The sequence below is a fragment of the Dama dama genome, chromosome X, assembly GCF_033118175.1.
Source record: "Dama dama isolate Ldn47 chromosome X, ASM3311817v1, whole genome shotgun sequence".
Lineage (NCBI taxonomy): Eukaryota > Metazoa > Chordata > Mammalia > Artiodactyla > Cervidae > Dama > Dama dama.
Genome location: NC_083714.1, coordinates 11,572,830 through 11,593,889, shown reverse-complemented (window position 1 = coordinate 11,593,889; position 21,060 = coordinate 11,572,830). Strand labels below are relative to the sequence as shown.

Here is a 21,060-nt window from a genome sequence, read left to right as displayed (position 1 = left end):
TCTCTTCACATCACTGAATGAGGTTATGCCAGAGTGTGTGAGGGCCCTCAGGCCCTGGAAGTTCTGGGTACCCAGAAGCCCTGGCTTGGGTTGCTCTCCCTGGGAGGACCCCTCTCTCTTAGCCAGGGAGGGCTGTGGCAGCCATAGTTACGCTATCGGTGGGATGGGGATAGCTGTGCTCAGCTCTCGCAAGGCCCAAGAGGCTCCTATTACCTGATGAGTTCTATGAACCTCTCCCTGGGGGCTTCACTCACGTCCTCCTCATTAATAGCCACAATCTGGTCACCAGCCAGGAGCTTGTCCTCAGAGGGGCCTCCTGTGGAGGAGAGGAGAGAGGTATGAGGGCTGGGAAAGCACAGGCCTGGGTGGGAGGGAGTCACCAGTGCCTGACGGAGCGGCTGTGGGCACTGAGGCCTGCAGGAGATGCAGGCCAAGTGGTGCCACTGACAGGGCTACTCTTTGAGCCCTGGGCTGCTGTTGCCTGTAGCAAGTGGAGGGCAGAGGGCTGGAGAAAGAGAATGGAATGGCCCTGCTTAGGCTGGGAGTGGTGTGGTAGCAAAGGCCTGGTGCTCAAGCGAGGTTCACCAGTGATTCCCGGCTCGGACCTAGTGAGGAGCACAAACTTCGGTTTCACCAGGAGGGATCTGCTTGGGCACAAGACATGGCTTCCAGACTATTGGAGGGGTTACAGGTGACAGGAGCGGGTGAGGAATCTTCTTATTTGAATATAATTCATACTCACTGGTCTGGAGGGATGTCGGCATTCACTTCCCTGGAGACAGGGGGATGAACTAAGGGACCTAAAGTGAAAGTGTTAATGTCCGACTCTTTACAACTCCAGTAGCCTGTCCAGCATGCTCCTCAGTCCATGGAATTCTCCAGGCAAGAATACTGGAGTGGGTAGCCATTCCCTTCTCCAGGGGATCTTCTCAAGCCAGGGATCTAACCCAGGTCTCCTGGATTGCAGGCAAACTGTTTACCATCTGAGCCACCAGGGAAGCCCTAAAGACATTTATTTTCTCTCACTTAAGAGACATGCTGCTGTCTCAGAAATGAGAGGAACAAGGCACTGACCCTAAATCACTGGCAGTTGGAAATTTGCTTTCTCTCCTTCTCATGTCTACTGTTGAGGTTTAGAAAGCAGACCTGCCTGAGGGCCCTACCTTCCTAATGGTGGTAAAGGGTGGGTTGGAGGGGCGCCCTAGGCTGTGTTGCCTCTGGTGCTTAGCAAAGATCTCCTTGGAGAAAAGGATTTTAGAGATTTAAGGAGAATGACAAGTAGGACTCAGCTTAACTCAAACCCAAAATAGGACACGTCTAAGGACATGTTTAAGGACATGTCTCACTCTCAACCCAGCCTGGATGCTTGTTGGGATCCACTTGAAAGGGTCAGATCCCAATTGTTCCTCTCTCTGCAAAAAAAGTGCGCTGTGTAAATATGACAAACATGAACAACAACCAGGTCACCATGTCACTTGAGCATCACTCTGTGGCTCTGGAGAGTGGGGCCTGTGTGCTGAGGGTGAGGCCTGTATGCTCAGCGAGCAGGATTCCCCACTCCAACTGCAAAGGCCCCCAACCCACTCTCCTAACAGCACAGGGATGTCAGAAACAGGAAGCCTGGTGGTAAAGAGCCCACTCTTTGCAGCAAGTCAGGCTTGGACGCTCAACTCAAATCTACAACTCAATGGCTGTGGGACCTTGGATGAGACATTTCATCTCTTTGAATCTCTCTTTCCTCATCTAAGAAATGGAAAAATAACAGTAGAAGAATGTTGGGAGGATAAATGGGATGATGGATGTAGAGCACTTAAAACAGTTGATTGATGTTGGTAAGAATTCAATAAATGGTACTTATTATGTCTTCCAAGAGACAGTTCCTTCCACTCATTTCATTCCTCCTATTTGATGTTGTTTCATTGCTTCAGTCATGTCCCACTCTGTGCAACCCCATGGACTGTAGTCCGCCAGGCTCCTCTGTGCATGGGATTCTCTAAGCAAAAATACTGGAGTGGGTAGCCATTTCCTTCTCCAGGGGATCTTCCCGACACAGGATCAAACCCACATCTCCTGCATTGGCACACAGTACACTGTGCTTATTTACTCAGTTGTGCCCAACTCCCTGTGATCCTTTGGATTGCAGCCTGCCAGGCTCCTCTGCCCATGGGATTTTTCAGGCAAGAATACTGGAGTGGGTTGCCATTTTCTCCTCTAGGGGATATTCCCCAATCAGGGATTGAACCCATGTCTCGTGTGTTTCCTGCATTGCAGGCGGGTTCTTTACCCGCTGAGCCAGGTAGATTCTTTACCACTGAGCCACCACGAAAGGCATTCCTCCTATCTACTTCTGCCAAATATGCCAATCTATTAGGTACAGGCCATTCTACCTATTCCCTCCCTCCCTTCTTTCCTTTCTCCTGTCCATCCATTCATCCCTCCTTCCTTTCTTTCAATGGAGGAGGTCCTCATGGAACTTGGTCTCCATCACAGGCCTTGGCTCTCTGATGGCTCAGTCTACTTACTATTTTCATGGAATGGTTTGTTGGCTTGTTCAGCCTTAACTGTTCCTCTGTAGGATGCATCTTATCTTTTCTTGCAGTCTGAAAATCAAGTTCTCTGCATTGGATGGGGGAGCACCTGGGCTGGAGGCAGGTCTGAGATCAGCCTGCTGGCCCCATGGCCTCCTGTGGTCTCCCTTGTGGCTTTTCTTCTCTCCACTCCTCCAACCCCTTCTTCTTTATTCTCAGACCACCTGCAGCAACCCTGTGAAATCTGTCTCCTCTGAAGTTAAACCAGGGTCTCCTGGTGATCTGTTACTAAGTTTTATCTGGTCCCTCTTTCCCAGGATAAATTTGATTTTGGATCAGAGACTCAAAAACCTTTTGCCAAACTGTATGACTACCTCAGGAGCCTTAGGTCAGCCACAAACTCCTGTACTGAATTGTTTTTTTTTTTTTTTTACTTTATGCCCTCCAGTTGAAGAGCAAGCTTACAAAAATCTTTTTCTTTTCCTTGGAGGATTGCAAAATTCATCAACTTTCTGCTAGACCAGTTTGTACTCCGGCTGCTCCTCTTGACTGAGCAAGAAACTGTTGTAAACATCTAAAGCCTCAGGCCCAGCAATTCAGGAATAGAGCTCCTTTCCGTCTGTCTTTTCTTGTCAATGCCTAGCAAGATTTGGAATAAAACAGTGCTCAGGCCCTTTCCCATTTCATTCATAATGGCAGGCTTTCACAGTTCTGGTGGGCTTGCGCTTGGTCCACCCTGCATGATCCCATTCAAGCCCTGCTTCCCGCCCCCCCTCAGTGGCATCACACAGGCACAGATGCAAATCCTAGCTCTGCTACTTCCTAGTGGGGTGACCCTGGACATGCCATTTCTCTTCCTCTCTGCCTCAGTTTTCTCATCTGTAAAATGGGAATGGTATTCCTTACCTTGTGGACACAGCTGCAAGCACTGAACAAGATGACGTAAATTTGTACACTCTAGGGGGCTTCATCAGTGGTAGGTATTGTATTGCCCCTGTGGCTTCAGAGATTTCACTTTCTCTCCCCTTCTCTGCCACCTATGGTCTATATCCTGACTCCAGCCTTCACTGGATGACCTATTTGGTGAGCGTGTACTAGTCTCCACAGCCTGATGATTAGGTTCTTGGGGGCAGGAACTCTGTCTTGTATTTCCCTATAACCTTGCTTAGAGTAGGCAGTCAGTACATACTTGTTGAACTGAATCAGATCGGTATGTCTCACTCAAGGCAGTATGGCTCTTCTGTGAAGGTTCTATGAAAAGGCAAGTTTTGTTAAGACCCAGACCCTACTAAATTATCAACTGCAGCCTCAGTGTTGTGTGTAGATAAATCTTTAAAAACCAGCTCCCTCACACAGTTATTGGCTGGCAAGTCTTCACCCACTCTTCATGAATTCCTTGGCAACTCAGTATACTTGGGTGCTCTTTTCTCTGGGACGATGTGTGGGTGTTTGGGGGGGGGTGGGAGCCAGGGCCAGGGGGACACTCTGAGTGACACCTACCTGGCCTCACAGATCGCACCACCACAGGCCTCTCACTGCCAGCCACGAAGCCAAAGCCATATATAGGGTCCCGGTGAATGGTCACTTGTCGCAGCGTCTCTGCCGGCAGCTGCTCACATTCCATATCATTTGCGTTCTCTTCCTGCATCACATGACTGAGGGGGAGGGGAAGATGGGAGCAAAAGAAGAGGCAAAGGCAGCTAAGCCTCAGAGCAGCTGGAAGGGATGCCGATAAGGGTGCTGGCCATGGCAGCTGAGAGTTCACGCACATTGCTTCCTACATCCTCTGGCACCAGCAGAAGGGATGACCGATGCGTATTTCACACTGGAGAAAGAAGAGTCTAGAAAGGAGAAGCCATTTGTCTATAGGGCCAGGGCCAACAGAGGACATGGGTGCCATGGAGCCTGACATTAGAGTCCGTCCTTTCCTCAAGATACTGGGACTCAGAAGGAGCCTAAAGGCAAATGTCTTGTTGGAAGATTAACCGGTATCACCCATGGAATTGGCTATTAACTCCCTGAGAGAAACCAAAACCTTGAGGGAAGGGACTGCAAAACAGGCAAGGCCGTGGGGAAGGAATGTGAAGTCATTTTAGAGTGTGGAGCACCTTCATGAAGTCCTTGTGTAATTTAAAATTTTAATATCCCTTAGGTCATATATAAAAAGAAAATATTGAGATGCCATATGAAAACAAACAGACTCACATGGAGGACCAGTCCCTTATACAACTGTGCATAATGCTAACTTCTGTTTGCTGTTTTTTGGCCACACCACACGGCATGTGGGATCTTAGTTCCCCAACCAGGGATCAAACCTGTGTCCACTGCAGCAGAAATGCAGATTCTTAACCACTGGACCACCAGGGGAGTCCCAATGCCAACTTATCTCAGTTAATGGGACAGCTGGAGAACAGCTGCTAAGGGCAAGTGGGAAGAACCATCGCTGGAGGCTGTCAGCAGACCTGAACCCAGGTGAGCTGGGAGAAGAGAAATCGCTGCCCTGATACTTGGGAGAGATTATAGATGGTGCTCCAATGCCCATAACAGATCTTAATGAAGCTTCAGAATTACACCAGGACTTTATAAAGGGTTAATATCAAGGGCCAGGGTGAAGCATATTGCAGGCAAGGATGGGTCTGAGCTCAGTATTTGAATGAAGAGCCCTAAGGAGTGAAGGCGTGGGGACCCTGGGCTGTGTGAAGGCACTTGGTTCAGGGGCAGAAAAGAGGTGAAAAGGGAAATGAATGACTGGGAGGCAGGATAGGGCAGGTGGAGGTGGAAGAGAGGGGACCAGAGCCAAGAGGCTTTCTGGCCTAATAAATGAGGTTGAGTTTCCTAGTCTTGGTATGAGTTTCTGAAAAACTAAGGTTCCAGGCAGGGCCCTTCTGAACAAGATACAGAGGGCCAGGAGCTAATTAATCAAACTAGTGCAAGATTTGGAAAAGAAGTGGGAGGTCCTGACACTAGGAGAGTGATTGTTGACTAACTAAGAATTCCAAATTCCTCAGGAGCAAACGGTTGTAAACAATTAGGTTGTTTATCAGGACACAGATTTGCTAATTAGAGAGGAGCTTTTAGGACTATCGATGGGGGGAGGGTGGGAAGATTTAGAGTAATTGTGTAAAAGAGAAATTCATAGTCTCAGACTTATCTCTCTCATAGAAGAACTCAGGAAGAAAGATGGACCGTGGCTGATTGGAATCTGACCACATCAACTATGGCTGCACCCAAGCTGGCTTGGGCTCTGTCTGGTGTCCCTTAGGGAGGTGGAAGGGGCTGCCAGGGCGAGGTCAAGGCTCCTGAAGATGACTTCAGGAACTGGCTCCTTCCGTTTCACACTGGGTAAGACAAATGGTCACTCTTTGACAGAAAGTTAGTTGGGAGCTGGAATATGGCTAGTTGGTGTTCTGGAGAGGCACCCTTCCAGGACAAGGGCTCAGCTAGGGTGGCCTCAGGCTGGCCCCTCTCTCATTTCTGCTCCTGGGGGCAGGCAGGCACTAGAAGGCTTGAAGGGAGCCATAAAGGATCTTCTCACAGCTGCCATTGTGCCTCACCATGGGGGCTGCTTCCCAAATGAGCCCTTGGCCTCCTGTTTCCTGATCTCAGCTCACTGGCCCTAAAAGGGCCTCTGCTTGGGGTGACACCAGCTCATTTCTGCCATGGGCTCCAGCCAGGGCACCCGGGACAATGAGAGCCTGTCGGGCTACACAGGCTGTGGCGTGGGAAGCAGGGACACCACAAGGAAGACCCACACACGCATGACAGCGCTCGATACCCTGTCCTGTGCTCAGGGCCCCCCGGTCACTGCAGCCTCCCTTTTTATTTTTATGAAGCTAGGGACACTCCAGTCTCCACTGGGCCTTGAAGTACCACCAATACTCATGAAAAGAGATACTCCTGGTGCCAGGGGAACCAACAAGCTAAGAGCCTTTTGTGACCCAAGTGTTCTGCTTTACCGTTTGGACTATGTTAATCCATCAACAAGTATTTATTGAGTGCCTACTCACACAGTTGGAGATTTGGGTAGGGGGCACAAGAAGTTACAGATCTCTGCCTTCAAAGATCTTCCAGTCTGGGGCTGGGGGAGAGGGAACAGACAAGTGTACACTGAACAGGAGAATGAGAGTGGTAACTGAGAATAGTAAGAAAAGTCAAAGTGTTAGTTGCTCAGTCGTGTCCCGATTCCTTGCAATGCCAAGGACTGTGGCCCGCCAGGCTCCTCTGTCCATAGCATTCTCCAGGCAAGACTACTGAAGTGGGTTGCCATTTCCTTTTCCAGGGGATCATCCCAACCCAGGGATCAAACCCAGGTCTTCTGCATTGCAGACAGATTCTTTACCACTGAGCTATCAGGGAGCCCATAAGAATAGTATATGAAGTTCATAATTAAGGTCCCAATAGTATGTTCACAGAAGGGAGTGGAGGACTGAAGGGCTCCCTGGAGGAAGTAGGACCTATGCTGGGTAGTCAGAAAATGGCACTGATGGGAAGAGAGACAAGAGGCTAAGCTCTGTCCATGGGTGGCCCCTATCTTTTCACAGGGGACCCAGCTATTTCTCCCACAGCCACAGGCATGTCTCCAGGTGTGACTGGAGCACTTCATCCCTGGGTTGTCTCTGACAGAGCTGGACTACCTGTCCCTAATTAGTTCTTCCTTGTGCTCAGTTGTGCCCCCATGGGTGTCCATGGGCAACCCCATGGACTGTAGCCTGCCAGGCTCCTCTGTCCATGGAATTCTCCAGTCAAGAATACTGAAGTGGGTTGCCATTTCCTTCTCCGGGGGATCGTCCCTAACCAGGGATCAAACCTGTGTCTCCTGCAGTGACAAGCAAATTTTTTACCATTACCACAGTACCAACCACTAGATTCTCCCCCAATTCTGCAAGGAGTCTTTTTTCGCACTGCTTGGGCCTTCCCAGCATCTGTGGTCAGAGAAGAAACCCCTCCTTTAACATACTGGAACACCATTTTGCAGTGCAAATGGCAGCTGTCCCCACCCTCCTGGGGTTGGCATCTTTCAGTGTCTGAGGCTCAGTCAGTCCCTCCGAAATTTGCTCAGTGCATAAAGACTTGGGAGTGACATTGAAGGCCAGTGGTAATGGATGACAGCAGCTCAGTTGTCCACGGGCCACATGATTGCCCTCCTGGAGGAAATACGCACTTTGACTTTGAAAGATGTTTGACTTCTGGTCTCATCAAACCGGGCAACTCTGAACAAAATTATGAAGCAGCCACAGCTTATGGTCCTCTCTCCCCGCCCTCCGCCCAGCTTTGTTTCTGGGATCGGCTATTTTGTTCTTCAAACCACACAGTGCCTTCAATCTGTCCTGTTCCTACCCAAGGTCCCCAAAGGTATATCCCTTCAGCCTGCACCAGGCTTGCCCTCTCTGGTCAGTGACCTGGGTAAAGATCTAGCCTTTTCTCTTCTGCCTAATGATAACAACACTTTATAGCCAAGTGCTTATTTCTTTTTTATTCTTAAACCCATTATCTCATCCAACAAAAAGGTCCTTTCACATCCATTATCACTTCCCAGTCGCTAAACAGACTAGGTCTCTGCTCCTCCTCCAGCCCAGACTCCAAGGTGGAGGCCAATGAGGGACTCAGCTGGGGCCAGATTTCTTGGACAGGGCCCACAATCCCAGCACCCCCATCTATACCCACTCAAGGTCCTGGACCTTCTGGCTATTTAGTTTCCATCGCAGGATTGGCCTAACCCTGCAGCCAGCAGCTCTCCACATCCTGGCCAAGTCTGACAGGCTGGTCCTCATGTTAATTCATCTGTCTTGGATCCCATTCACTCAGCGTCATTGGGAGAAGGAAATGAGATCATAGTTACAGCAACACTTTAGAAGATTAAATGTATCATGTAGATGTAGAGGTGGTGATCTTACCAGTGGCATCATTTGGGGTGGCAGGCAGAGCAGAGAATAAGGGCTGAAGATAAACTTCGCTTTCTACAGTCTGGGCCCTTCCCCCATCAACTCCTGGCCTCTAAGCAGCTGCCCCAAGAGGCACTCTGCCCCCTCATTTTCCAAGCAACTGTCCCCAATATAAGATGCCCTGGCTCCCTGTGGACACCCTGACTCCAGTTCCTTTGTGGGCTAAATTGATCCCCTACACCACCACCAACAACAACCCCCACCCCCCACCCCGCATCTCTGTCTAAAGAGGAGCTGGTGGCTGGAGCTCATGCTGACAACTGTTGCTAGGCAGGATGTGGTTGAAGGACAGGTGAACTGAGAAAATGGACTGATTGTGAACTGCTGCTCTCTCCCCTGCACTTCCGGGCAGGAAGATAGAAAAGTTAACAGCTTAACTCCCAGGCATCAGCTTTGAGTTCCCCATCCCTCCTTGCCTTTGGCTCCTTCTTCTTTATATTTATTGGCTCCTTGGGGAGTCCTGTTGCTCCCCTTGAAACTGGCAGGCTGTGGAGCCACATGGGGCCAATTAGCCCTCTGCTTCCAATCACAGGAGGCTGATTCTCCTGAAAGCTCCAGAGATCCCACGTGGCAGCTGGGACCCCGGGAGATGCCATCTTCTCCTTGTGGCAGGAATGAGAGATCCTGGCTGAAAGAGCTGCTCTGGGTGCCCTCTTTTCAGGAGCTTGAACACAAAACCCTTCTTTTGCTAAAGGAGCCCTCACGGGCTCACTTACTCTAAGCAGGGTAGCTCACCCTTGAGTGTGTAGTTGCACCACCTGGGGGTAGTACTAGAGTGATTCTGATGCACTAGATCTGGAGTTAGGTCTAAGATTCTAGCAAATTCCAGGGTGGTGCCCAGGTGGCTTGTTCATGGACCACACTTTGAGGAGCAAGATATAAAAGAACACCTTTGTCAGACAATGGGAGGGCCACAATCAGGTGGGAGGGATAAGGTGCTTTCATTCCATTGGTTTATGGCATTGAAGGCCTCAGTTAAAACACAAATGCTATCTTGGGGAAACGATACAGAAAGCCATGCAAACAAATGACTGACTGGCTGAATCATATTTACCCCAGGAGAGAATAGGGAGTGATCTATAAGGATAAGAAATGACAGGTAAGGCTGAATTAGGGGAAAGGAGAGAAAGATCTGGAGAGATGGAGCACCATTTACCCTGAAGAGTCTGATCAGTCAAAGCATACCTTGAGGTCTCACACAACATCTGAGAGTAAGGCGAGGACGATGCTGAGAGAGGACAGTGCTGAAAACAACAGCTATCATTTATTGAGGACTTGTGGTATGCCAGGTACTATGCACATATTGCCTCACTCCAGCCTCATGACAACCCCGTGAGTAGATCTTATTGCCATTTTACAGATGAGGAAACTGAGATTGGGGAAAAGAGATAAATTTACTCCGTGACATCCGTCTATTTACACCGTGGTGTAGCTACAATGTCAACCCAGGTCCGTCCAACTCCAGAGCCAATTTTCTCGCATGATTTGGGCCAAGAACCTGTGGGTAAGTAACAGGCATGAAGAGATGTTGGGGGAGAGTCAGCAGACTGCTGCTCTGCCAGGGAACAGAGGGCCACGCCAGTACTGTGTGTCAGAGCAGCCTCCCCTGAAGCCACCACAGCAGAGGGGATAGGTGGGAGACTCCAGCCCCAGAACTGACTCCCTACATGCCTCTAAGTCCACCCTCCTACATGGGAGACTCAGCCCAGGGGGCCTCCCATGCCTGTTAACCTCAATCATCACCAGAGAGAAGTCCATTCAACTTTGGTCATCCCTCAGAACCCAGGGGTTCTCATCCCCACAGGCATCTGTTCACCCCCTAATGCCACCCTTCTCTCCCCTTTGAACTCTTCTGTGGTGCCCTCGGGAATTTTTGGTCAACAGCAAACTCCTCTGTATCTTTCATTGACTCTCTGAAAGTGCCCTTTTGCCTCTTTCTCAATGGAAGCCGGCCTTATTCCTTGAGGACATCACTTGCCCACCAAGCCCTCTCAACAGGAAGCTGGATTTTTTTCCCTCTCAAATCTCAAGACCTTCAGGGCCTGTGTGTGTGTAGTGGGGGAGGGCAGGTAGGTGTCTCCTTGCTTGCCAGTGCCATTCCTCCTCCTTCCTTCTGCCCAAATACTGCTCCCTTGTGGAATACGCCTGCCATCCACCTCTACCTCTCTCTCTCCATTGCTGTCCATGATATCCTGCGTAGTCCCCACAGTGACATTGACTATGTTACTAGTCATATGTGATCTTCCCCTCTGCTCTAACTTTTTATTTTATTGTGAGAAAATGTGTCTAACATAAAATTTACTATCTTAATAATTTTTTAAAGCATATAGTTCAGTGGCATCAAATACACTTACATTGTTGTGCCACCATCACCACCACCTGTGTCCAGAACTTTTTCATCCTCTCAAAGTGAAATTGTGTACATATTAAATACTGACACCCCATTTCCCCCATCCCCACAGTCACTGACAACCACCATTCTATTGAGCTGGTCAAAAGTTTGAGTTTTTCCATTATATCATATGAAAAATTCCAAATAAACTTTTTGGCCAGCCCAATACTGTCTCCACTGTCTGGCCACCACTTTCTCACTCTCTAAGATGACTATTTTATAGCTCCTCCTCTCCTCCATCAGCTCCACCTCCCCATTTATCCCAACGAATCTCATCTGATGACCTTGTCCTGTATGTTATTGAGAAAACATAAGCCATCAAATGGGAGCTCCTTTATCTTACCACCACTAAATCTATACACCACCCTCTCGCATCTGTACCCATGACTCTGTTTTCCCTCCTACTAAAATGGAGGATCTTTAGTTTCTTCTGTCAATGGCAGATCTGCTCAGTTATGCCCTAGTACCATAAACAAGACTCTCGTCTTCTCAAAGACTTCCCTCCTTTGGGCATTCACATCAATCCCTTCATCTCTCCAGAATCAAGCTAGCATACCGATGGAATCATCTATCCTTAAGAAAACTAACAGAAACGACCTGGTTCCACTCCATAATCCCCTTACATTGCTCCACTTCCTGATCCCCTTCATGGCAAAATTGCTCAAGAGTTTTCTACAAATATTTTCTCCATGTCTTCATCTTCTACTTGCTCCTCAATCCACTCTAACCTAGTTCCTACATCTCTTAAGTCCACAGAGTCACTCTTGTTAAGGCCACCAACGGCCTTCATGGTTTTCTCTCAGTCCTTGTATTACTCAGCCTCTAACCACCCTTGGACACAGTTGACCACTCCTTCCTTTTTGGGAGGCTCTCCTCCTCTGGTTTCTGTGACTGTTTCCTGACACTCCAACTACCTTTCTGCCCAATATTTCTTAGTCTCCTTTGTGGGCTTCTCCTCCTGCACCGAATCACTGGATACCACAATTCTTCCCAACTCAGACCTTCTTCCCAACTTCCCAGACCTTCTCTTCTCTCTAGATTCTCTTTCCCAGGTGATCTCATCGGTCCCCTGGCTTGAAATACAATCTATGTGCAGACAACTCCCAAATTTCCATTCTATCCACACCTCTTCTGTGAGTCCCCAGACTCCTACAGTCCAACGATCTACTTTGACATCTCTGCTCCCATGTCTCATGGGAACTGAAAATTTAACATGTCCAAAACTGAACTCGAATTTTTCCCCCTCAAGCCTAGGCCTCCCTCAGCCCTCCTCATCTCAGTACATGGCACTATCATCTCTTCAGTGACTCAAGCCAGAAACCTTAGAGTCATTTTTGTGTCCTGTCTCTCTGTTTCCCTCACCCTCACCTCTAACCCCTCAGTAAATGCTTGCAGCTATTCCTTCAGAATCTGACTAACTCTCTCAATCTCCATGACTGTCACCCAGTTCAAGCCACCATCATCTCTCTCCTTGATTGCTGCAGCAGCCTTCTTTCTGGTCTCCCTATAGACATTGCTGCCCCCCTTTAAGCCTGGTCCCTATAGATATTGCAAAAGCCCAAATCAGATCCCGTCACTCTTCTGCTTAACACCCTGAAGACATTTCCCACTGCAAGTGAAGAACATCCAAAGTTCTTTTGCATGGCCTATGAGGCCCTGTTGCGATCTCTTCCTTGCCAAACCTCTCTTGTGCGTGTGTGCTAAGTCACTTCAGTCATGTCCGACTCTGTGCGACCCGATGGACTGTAGCCTGCCAGGCTCCTCTCTCCATGGGATTCTCCAGGCAAGAACACTGCAGTGGGTTGCTGTGCCCTCCTCCAAGGGATCTTTCTTACTCTTGCCTAGAACGATCTGGCCCCACTAGCCTCCTCTCAGTTTCTGATCAAGCTCTATGCTACCTTGAAGCCTTCCCAGTTGGTATTCCTTTCTTCCTGGAAACCTCTTTCCCTATTCTTCACGTGGCCAATCATCCTTCCTTCAAGTCTCATGTAAATATCACCTCCTTGCGGAGGTCTTCCCTGAAAACTCTGTCCCTTGATATTCCTAACACTGTAAACTGATCTGTTTCCTTCATGATACTCATCAGAATCAGTAATTATAGACTCATTTCTGTGATTATTTGCCTGTAAACCTCATAAGAGTATTGATTATGTCTCTTTTGTTCAACTGTGTATCTCCACCATCTAGTGTGTACATGGCACATAGTGGGTGCTATAATAAATATTTTATAAATGGCTTGACACATGGATTTTGAGGCATAAGGATTAGAATCCTCTGGCCATTCCATGTAATTCATTATCAAATGCCTACTGGCTCTGCCTCAGGTTTCTAAATGGGGAGTCTGGTCCATGGAAGAAACCTTTCAACATCTCTGGCCAAAGACAAAAAGAGGGAGAGAATGGAGTAAAAGCAAGCACACAAGGAGGGCTACAAGTTTAATAAGAAATGGCTACAGTTCTTAGAAGAGTATCAGGGTGGGAAATCTAATGGCTGTTCCTTCCTGGGACAGAAAAGTCTCTTTAAAGGGCAACAACTATTCTTTAAGAATGGCCAGAGGCCCAGGGGTGGGCAGGATGACTTTGGATAGTCTTTTCCCTTCCAAGAGCCTCTAGGCAGACAATTCAATCGATTACTGTCCCAGGGCTGCCTCCAGGGCTTTCTGCCCTCTTTCCCTCCAGGTCTTCATGGCCCTGACACTTCTTCCTCAGCTGAGACTGGACAGGCATCTTCTGGAAAACCTGCTGGTATCTGGATTCATTTTCTCATTGTCCAAACAGTTGTTCTTCCCCAGAGGGCTGGATTGGAGACACCTGTCACCCATTCTAGCAGGTCACAAGGGAGCAGGTAGAGAGACCAAAGCTGTTGGTCCTTCCACAAATATCTGAGAACCTGGAGTCACCTCACAAAAGACCATCCCCATGATCCTTCTAAGAGGATGCTGCAGTGGACCCTCTGGGCAGCCGCCTCCTCCCCTCCCTACTTCTCCCCCTCAGGGGCTACACATCCAAGAAACTCAGACATGTTGTCTAATAGGCCCAGATATGCTCCTCAGCCTCCCTGCCAGCCCAGTGACAGATGTGAGGGCTGTGCCAGCTGTGAGGCTGGTACCATATGGCACCATGGGTCACAAGGTCTGAAGCTGCTGCCACTGAGCCGTGGCAGAGTTCGTGGGGAGAACCTTGCATTTTAGCCCCCACTCACCTGTCACTGGCAGAGGCAGTGAGGGGGGACTGGAGCTATGAAATATTCACGGGAGCTTGAAGGCACTGTCATGTCACTCCAAAGAGCATCCTGGCCCCCACCCTCCACTTACACACGAAGTATTTCTGAGGAAGGCTGAGAGAGAGACTGACCGAGCCAGAGCAGGAGAGGTGAGGAGTGGAGGGGAAGACAGGCGTGGGGGCCAGACAGAGCCAGGAGGGAGAAGAGAGGTGAGGTGAAGCTGAGAAACCCAGACAGAAGTGGAGATATGAGACAAGAGGAGGGCTTTGGAGACAGTGAAGGAGAAAAGGCAGGGCTGAAGAAGGCAAGCCTGGCAGAGATACTGCCCGCCAACTCATTTGCCTTAGCTTTTTGGAGGCCCACTTCTGTGCCTCGCCTGTTCTCTAAATACCCTCAAGCTGTTGCCAGCTCTGTCCTCAGGCTCCAGCAGTAGGCCACACAGTAACGAGAGCCCTCTGTTATAGGACTTACCGCACTCCATCTCTTTGGGGAAGGGTACTGCTATTCTGCCACACTGACTGTATCCATTTCATGGATGGGGATGTGGGTGAGCGAGGGGCAAATATGAAGCAGGCTGAAGAAAACCCAGGACACTGTCCCAACTGGGGCCAATTTCTCAGCCATAAGAAGCTGTATTTTTTGGAGGAAAGAGATCAAGAGGAAAAAATAGGATGGAAAGAACATTCCAGAAGGTGGGAGGGAATGGTCATGATGGGGAAAGTGGAGCTGGCAGGGAAGGGAGCAGCAGGCCTGAATTCTTCCCCTCAGTGAGCATACCTCTCTGAGGCCAGGTCGGGCTGCAGAGCCCTGGCACAGAACACTAAGCTGGGAGAGGGTCCCTGGCCACCCAGATCTTTCTCTTTTCTTGGATCCTAGCCTCTAGTCTGCCCATGGCTGAACTGTAAACAAGGCTTGGAGGCTAGAGAGGGGGAGCAGGTGTGAACAGAGGCTGTTGGGAATATCCCCATAAGTAGCTACCTCCAGCAGCCAAAGACCTGGGACTCCAACAGCAGCCCTGTGGGGTCTGCTTGGCAGGCACCAGCTGCACAGGGTTCCAGGCAAAACCTCCTGAAGCCAAATGAGGGCCCGCTACTCGGCAGGCTGGCTGCGCCATCTACCTTCCCTCTGTGAGCCTGCCAGGCATCCATGGCCTGGGCCGCCAGCCTGAGAGGTCCCAGCCTAACTCCGATTAAACAGCTGGAGAATCTTGGAGTTGCCAGGGCCCTGGGAAGTTATTTATTTCACCTTTATTCACTCTCTGAAGATTTCCAGAATGACAGGGGAAGGCTTTCTGGAGAAATTGCAGCTGGGGGTTATAGGAGGGGCCAGATTTGGACCTTGAGATAGAGGAGCGCCTGGAGAACAGGCCCTGAGACAGAAGGGGGTGGTGAGGGGCTGTGGCAGGAGGCATGAAGAAGACAGCCCAAGTGTTGGGGGGTTGCTGGGGAGAAGTGGGCCTGGGGAGCAGGCAGCTGGAGCTGACCCAGGGAGACAGCGAGTAAACTTTCTCCTCACTCCCTTGCTCACATCTGGCTCTGCTGGGGCATTAAGTCTCCTCTGCAGTGCCCTCTTAGGGAGCCAGTCTAGTCATGGCTGGACAGAGAAAGGCACATCCTTCCTGCTGCTTTGCCTAGATGGCCCATCTGCCCCCTCCTTGCCTGAGATGATGCAGGTGGTAGCTGAAGCCCAGGCACCAAGCCCAGCAGGCACCAGGCTCACCTCTTATGAGGGAACAAACTGGAGCAAGCCCTGGCTTCCCCCACTGTGCACTGGCTCAAAACTCTGTCCATTGGGTCCATGGGGGGAGGGGTGGCAGGGCAGAAATCAGGCCAAGAAGCAACTCAACAAAAGAGGTTATGTGAGCAGAGGCCTGGTAAACTCATGTCACGCTGTCTGGAGGCATCCAGAGATGCCAACTACAGCTTCAGGGCAATGAGATACCCTTTATTCTGCCTAATTGCATCTTCCTGCAGAGAGGGAGTAAGAAATTAGAAGGTTTTTCCTAAAGCAAAGAGAAGATTCTATGGGATCAGAGAAAGGGAAACAAGGTTGGTGAACCCTCCACCCAAGAATAAAAGTGGAGGGCAGGTGCTTTCCGGTGGTAAAGAATCTACCGGCCAATGCAGGAGGCACAGGTTTGATCCCTGGTCCAGGAAGATACTACATGCCTTGGAGCAACTAAGCCTGTGTGCAACACTATTGAGCCTGTGTTCTAGAGACGGAGTCGCAATTACTGAGCCCATGTGCCGCAACTACTGAAGCTGTGCACCCTAGAGCCTGTGCTCTGCAACAAGAGAAGCCATCACAATGAGAAGCTTGTGCACTGCAATGAAGAGTAGCTCCTGCTTGCCACAATTAGAGAAAAGCCTGCAGAGCAAGGAAGACCCAGCATAGCCAAAAAATAAAAATAAATAGATAAAAGTATTTTTAACAAAGTTAAGGGCAAGAGCAGGTGCCGATCTCATAAGGTGTGAGTTAGCCAGCACCTCCTGCACGTTGTTAGTTGGTTTCCAGGATGTGAATGGCAGTAAAATTGCAAAACCTCAAAGGGCCTATAGACTTGTTTTTGAGTGGCTGTGGGGGTGTTAAGGAGATTACATCCAACTGTGCAACCAGGCTTGAGGGAGACAGGATCCTAAGGAATTCCAAGAACCCACAGGCTGCCTACTTGGCAACACTGTTTCAATGATGGACCCCCAAGACTCAACTCATTATTTCTGGTTTTAAAACTAGACCTAGACATTGTAGAAAGAACCAAAAAGGGTAAGAAAAATAACTTTTTTTTTTTTTTTACCTAATCCTCAGAATTACCCAGAACATTCTATTAACCAGAAAAGTCCTTCCCCAAGCATTCAGGTTTTGGCATTACAGGGTATTTGTATTTTTTTCAGTGATTCACATATGCAGAGCTGGGACTCTGTTACATCATAATGCCAGCTCTGCTCCCACCTGCCCTCTTTTAAGAAGAATAATAGCAGAGCTATTATTATTAGCTATTATGTGCTCAATCACTCAATAGTGTCTGACTCTTTTCGACCCTATGGACTGTAGCCCATCAGGGTCCTCTGTCCATGGGATTTCCCAGGCAAGAATACTGGAGTGGGTTGTCATTTCCTCTTCCAGGGGATCTTCCTGACTCAGGGATCGAACCCATGTCTCCTGAATTGCAGGCGTATTCTTTACCACTAGTGCCACCTGGGAAGCCTTATTAGCTATTCTCCTCATTGTAAGTCAGGGGCTCCCTCCACAGGCTCTTAGATAGCATTCATTCATACACACAACAAAAATTTACTGAGCACCTACTATGTGCCAGGCACAGTGCTGGGTACTGAAGAAAAACTAGTGCCAGTCTCTCCCCTCAGGGAGGTTGCAGTCTGAGGTGGGGGCAGGTATGTCAACACACAAATATAAAACCATGTGTCGCCTGGCACCACAGGGGCAGCAGGGGATGCCATAGGAAAGAGAGGAGGGCTCTTCCCCCCACCCTATGACTCCCGCCAGAGCCCCCTCACCCCAAGCTGAGTGGTGAAGGCGAGGAGTCCAGCAGACGGACAGAGAAGGGCATTCCAGGAAAGGAAAAGATTCAGTGAAGAGGGAAACCTCTAGCTATTGAAGCTGGTATAATGAAAAAAAGGTCATAGAAAAAAATCAGGCATAACTCAAGTCAGTATTTAATTTCTAGGTATGGGAATGAGGGCGGAGGGCTAGTGCTACCCAGTGGCCCCTTTCATGTAGCCTTCTGAGATGATGCACTGAACTCAGAAGAGGTCACAGACACAACCAGAGACACAGCCCAACACTGGGTTACCAGCCACATATCTATACACCAGCCAAAAGCTACACATGGAAGACCCCTCTTTCATGGGAAGAGGCAGAAAGGGTGGCCCACTAGTGGATGCACTGAAATCCAGCCATAATAATGGAGACCAAAGCTACAAAGCTCAAACGCCATTATGCCCACATGGCAGCAGGTCTGTGGAAGCCAACTCTGTGAACAAGATAGGGATAATAGTACGAAATGACAAATATCCCGACTGCAGGGCCACCTGTGCCCCAGAAAGAGCCCCTCCAAACCTGGCCACATTTCGTTCAGTTCACAGGGGCCATCCTGGGGGAAGGAGGGACAAAAATCAATAGAAACAGCAATATTTCTACACAGGCTACAGTCTCAGTTATTGAAGTCCTGCCAGAAAAAGAAGCCCTTTCTCCCTCCCTGGGAGGTAGAGAGATGACTTTGCTCAGCACTGCAAATCAGGCTCTAAAAACTTTTTAGAAAGCAATTCTGAACAGAGGTACTCAGATAGAGCCATAACGTCAGATTAACAGCTCCAAACCAGCAGACCAGACACTTGTCTAATTAATAAAACTTATAAAGCGTAACAACTTATTGATGTTACAGGCCCAGGACTTAGTACAACAACAAAACCCAAATCCATGCAGAATGCTCCATGTTCTTTAGGAAACCCTTTCTCCACCAACTTGTACAATCCTTTCATCAATGCAAACAGAGGGCTGGGAAATGGAGGGGACAGTGCAGTTGTTGTTCAGTAGCTCAGTCATGTCCGACTCTTTGAGACCCCATGGACTGCAGTGCACCAGGCTTCCCTGTCCTTCGCCATCTCCCAGAGTCTGCTCAAACTCATGTCCATTGAGTCAGTGATGCCATCCAACCATCTCACCTTCTGTCGCCCCCTTCTCCTCCTGCCCTCAATCTTTCCCAGCATCAGGGGCTTTTCCAATGCTGAGCAGAGCCCTGGGCAACTGGCTGGGGAGGAGATGGCTCAAAGAGTTGGTGCACATCTGCCAAAGGTTTGGTCCAACCTGGACTTTGGAGCCAGAAGATCTGGGCTGGAATCCCAACTCTGTGGCAAGTTACTTAACCTCTTGAGCCTCAGTTCCCTCATCTATAAAATGGGGCTCACGACAGTACCTACTTCAAAGTACCTACCTGACGATGAAAGGTACAAAGTAAGTGTCAATTACTAATGGCTATTAGCAATGACTGTTATCGTTGTTATGTTTAGATACTAATATGATCTGCTGTCCTGTTACAGCCCACTAGGTTTGCCTCTCACCACAGAATGTAATGAGGATGATTTGAAATTGTTGCAAATCTCTTTGGACCTTGGGCCCTGACTTCAGATCTACAGAATAAGCAAGCTTTGCTGTGGGGAAAACAAAGCCTGTATTATTACTTCATTAAAGTCAAGTTCTCATCATATTTCTAGCCATTAACAGTAGGGAGTGACGATCACGGTGGGGGTGGGGTAGGAAGCCCAGCTCTGCTTCTCACTAGCTGTGGGACCTTGGGCTTGTCCACCCCTCAGTTTCTACCACCTCAATTTCCTCATGTGTAAAATGGGGAAAATATCAGGTTTTATCTCACAGAGTTGTTCTGAAGATTAAATACAGGTAAAGCACTTACAACAACTGTGTCCCCATATGCAGAAAGCACTGAGTGAACACCAGCTACAGTTCTTATTGTACACGACTTCTCATTACTACCTAACGAGCTTAGCACAATTCTTGGCATATAGTAATAGTAACTACTATGATCGTTGGTACTCTCGAACTCACCTTTGTGATTTCACACACTACCCTCCCCGCCCCCCAACTGTACACAGCTCAAGAAAAAAAAATGACAGGTAGAGGCCTACATCTTCCCTGCCAAGCTTTCTACAAGTAAGCATCATCTCGTAGGGCAGTCTCGTTTCTCAGCCTCGCAATGCTTCCTGAACGCGAAAGGGCAAGTCAGTCTGGGTGCAAACGCCCTTGGGAAGACTAGGTGCTGTGAGGAGGGCGCCTAGAGGCCCCCCTTCCCGTTCCCCCCCCTCCCCCCGCCCACCCCGGCAGTTCAGATACCCGGCTCCCTCCTGGGGGCTGAGCTTTGGGGGCGGGGCGGCTGCGGGGAGGGCGGGGCCGAGTCCCCCGGAGGGGTCGCCCCTGCCCCGCGGGCGAGTGCGTCTGGGTTTCCAGCTCTCCTTCCCACCACCACCGCCCCCCTGGCCACCCCCACTTCCAGCGGAAAACTTCCCGCTTGAGCTGCCACTTTTCCAGCGGCGTCCAAACCCTCAGCCCCGCGCATCTTGTCTTCCAATTTTATAGCGAGTGGCACCGCGAAGGGGCACGCGGGCGGCCTGTCAACCCGAAGGGTTCCCTGGGGACCCAGGATGGGAGAAGGAGGGATGTCGGCTCTCGACGCGCCAACTCTGTCCCCTCGTCCATGGACTGCTGGCGCCCAGCGGACGCAAACCCTGGACCAGGGACCCATGCCAGTGCCGCCCGGAGTCGCTGCGTGGAGCCGGCGAGGACCCCGAGCACCCCAACCCCACAGACACCGGCCTCACCAGCTGGGCGCCCCACTTTTGATCCTTTCCTAGGCGATCTCAAACCCGGCTGCTCGGAGGGCGGTACTTACTGTCGGGGCCCTCTTTGCGCCGGGGCTGGGCAGCTGCCCAGCCCGGGGAACCCTCTGGCCACCCTCTGGCTGTCTCCCCTCGCGCTGCCCCAGGCTGTGCCCAGCACCGACGGTAGCACGGTAGCGGCAGGCAGCGGCGTCTGTAGGAAGAGAAAGATCACGCCTGCCTGAGAAACCCAGCCCCGCTGTGACCAGAATCTTAAAGACGGAGGCGACTGGCTCAGCCCCAGAGCCGCGGCTGAGCTGAGGTGGCGAACTAGCGAGGCAGCTGGTAAACACGGCGTCCGCTGCCTCTCACCCGCCCCGCAATCCGCCGCGGAGGAGCCCTCATCCTGCCCCTTGAACGGGCCTCCGCGGGGGAGCGGGGGGCGGGGGGCGCTCCAAGTACTGTGTCAGGCAGATGATCCAGCTGCCCCTGGGTGAGCACCTACTAAGTGCCGGGCACTGTGCTTTCCAATCATCTTCTTATCTCAGCATCCTCCCCATTGTACAGAAAATAAAACCGAGGCTCAGGGGAGCAAAGCAAGTAGACCCAAATGCAAGAGCTGGGAATAAGCT

General features: G+C 50.0%; 1 protein-coding gene across 1 annotated transcript in view; it reads right to left on the bottom strand.

The window, feature by feature from the left end:
- The window catches only part of FRMPD3 (FERM and PDZ domain containing 3), an 80,127-nt gene extending 59,559 nt beyond the window's left edge, over positions 1-20,568 (bottom strand). The window contains exons 1-3 of the mRNA XM_061135884.1: positions 20,503-20,568; positions 4,029-4,183; positions 214-316 (exon numbers count right to left, since the gene is read on the bottom strand). Coding sequence (XP_060991867.1) covers positions 214-316; positions 4,029-4,176 — 251 coding nt within the window. The 5' untranslated portion in view covers positions 4,177-4,183; positions 20,503-20,568. The remainder of the gene's footprint in view (positions 1-213; positions 317-4,028; positions 4,184-20,502) is intronic.
- Between the last annotated feature and the right edge of the window lie 492 nt (positions 20,569-21,060).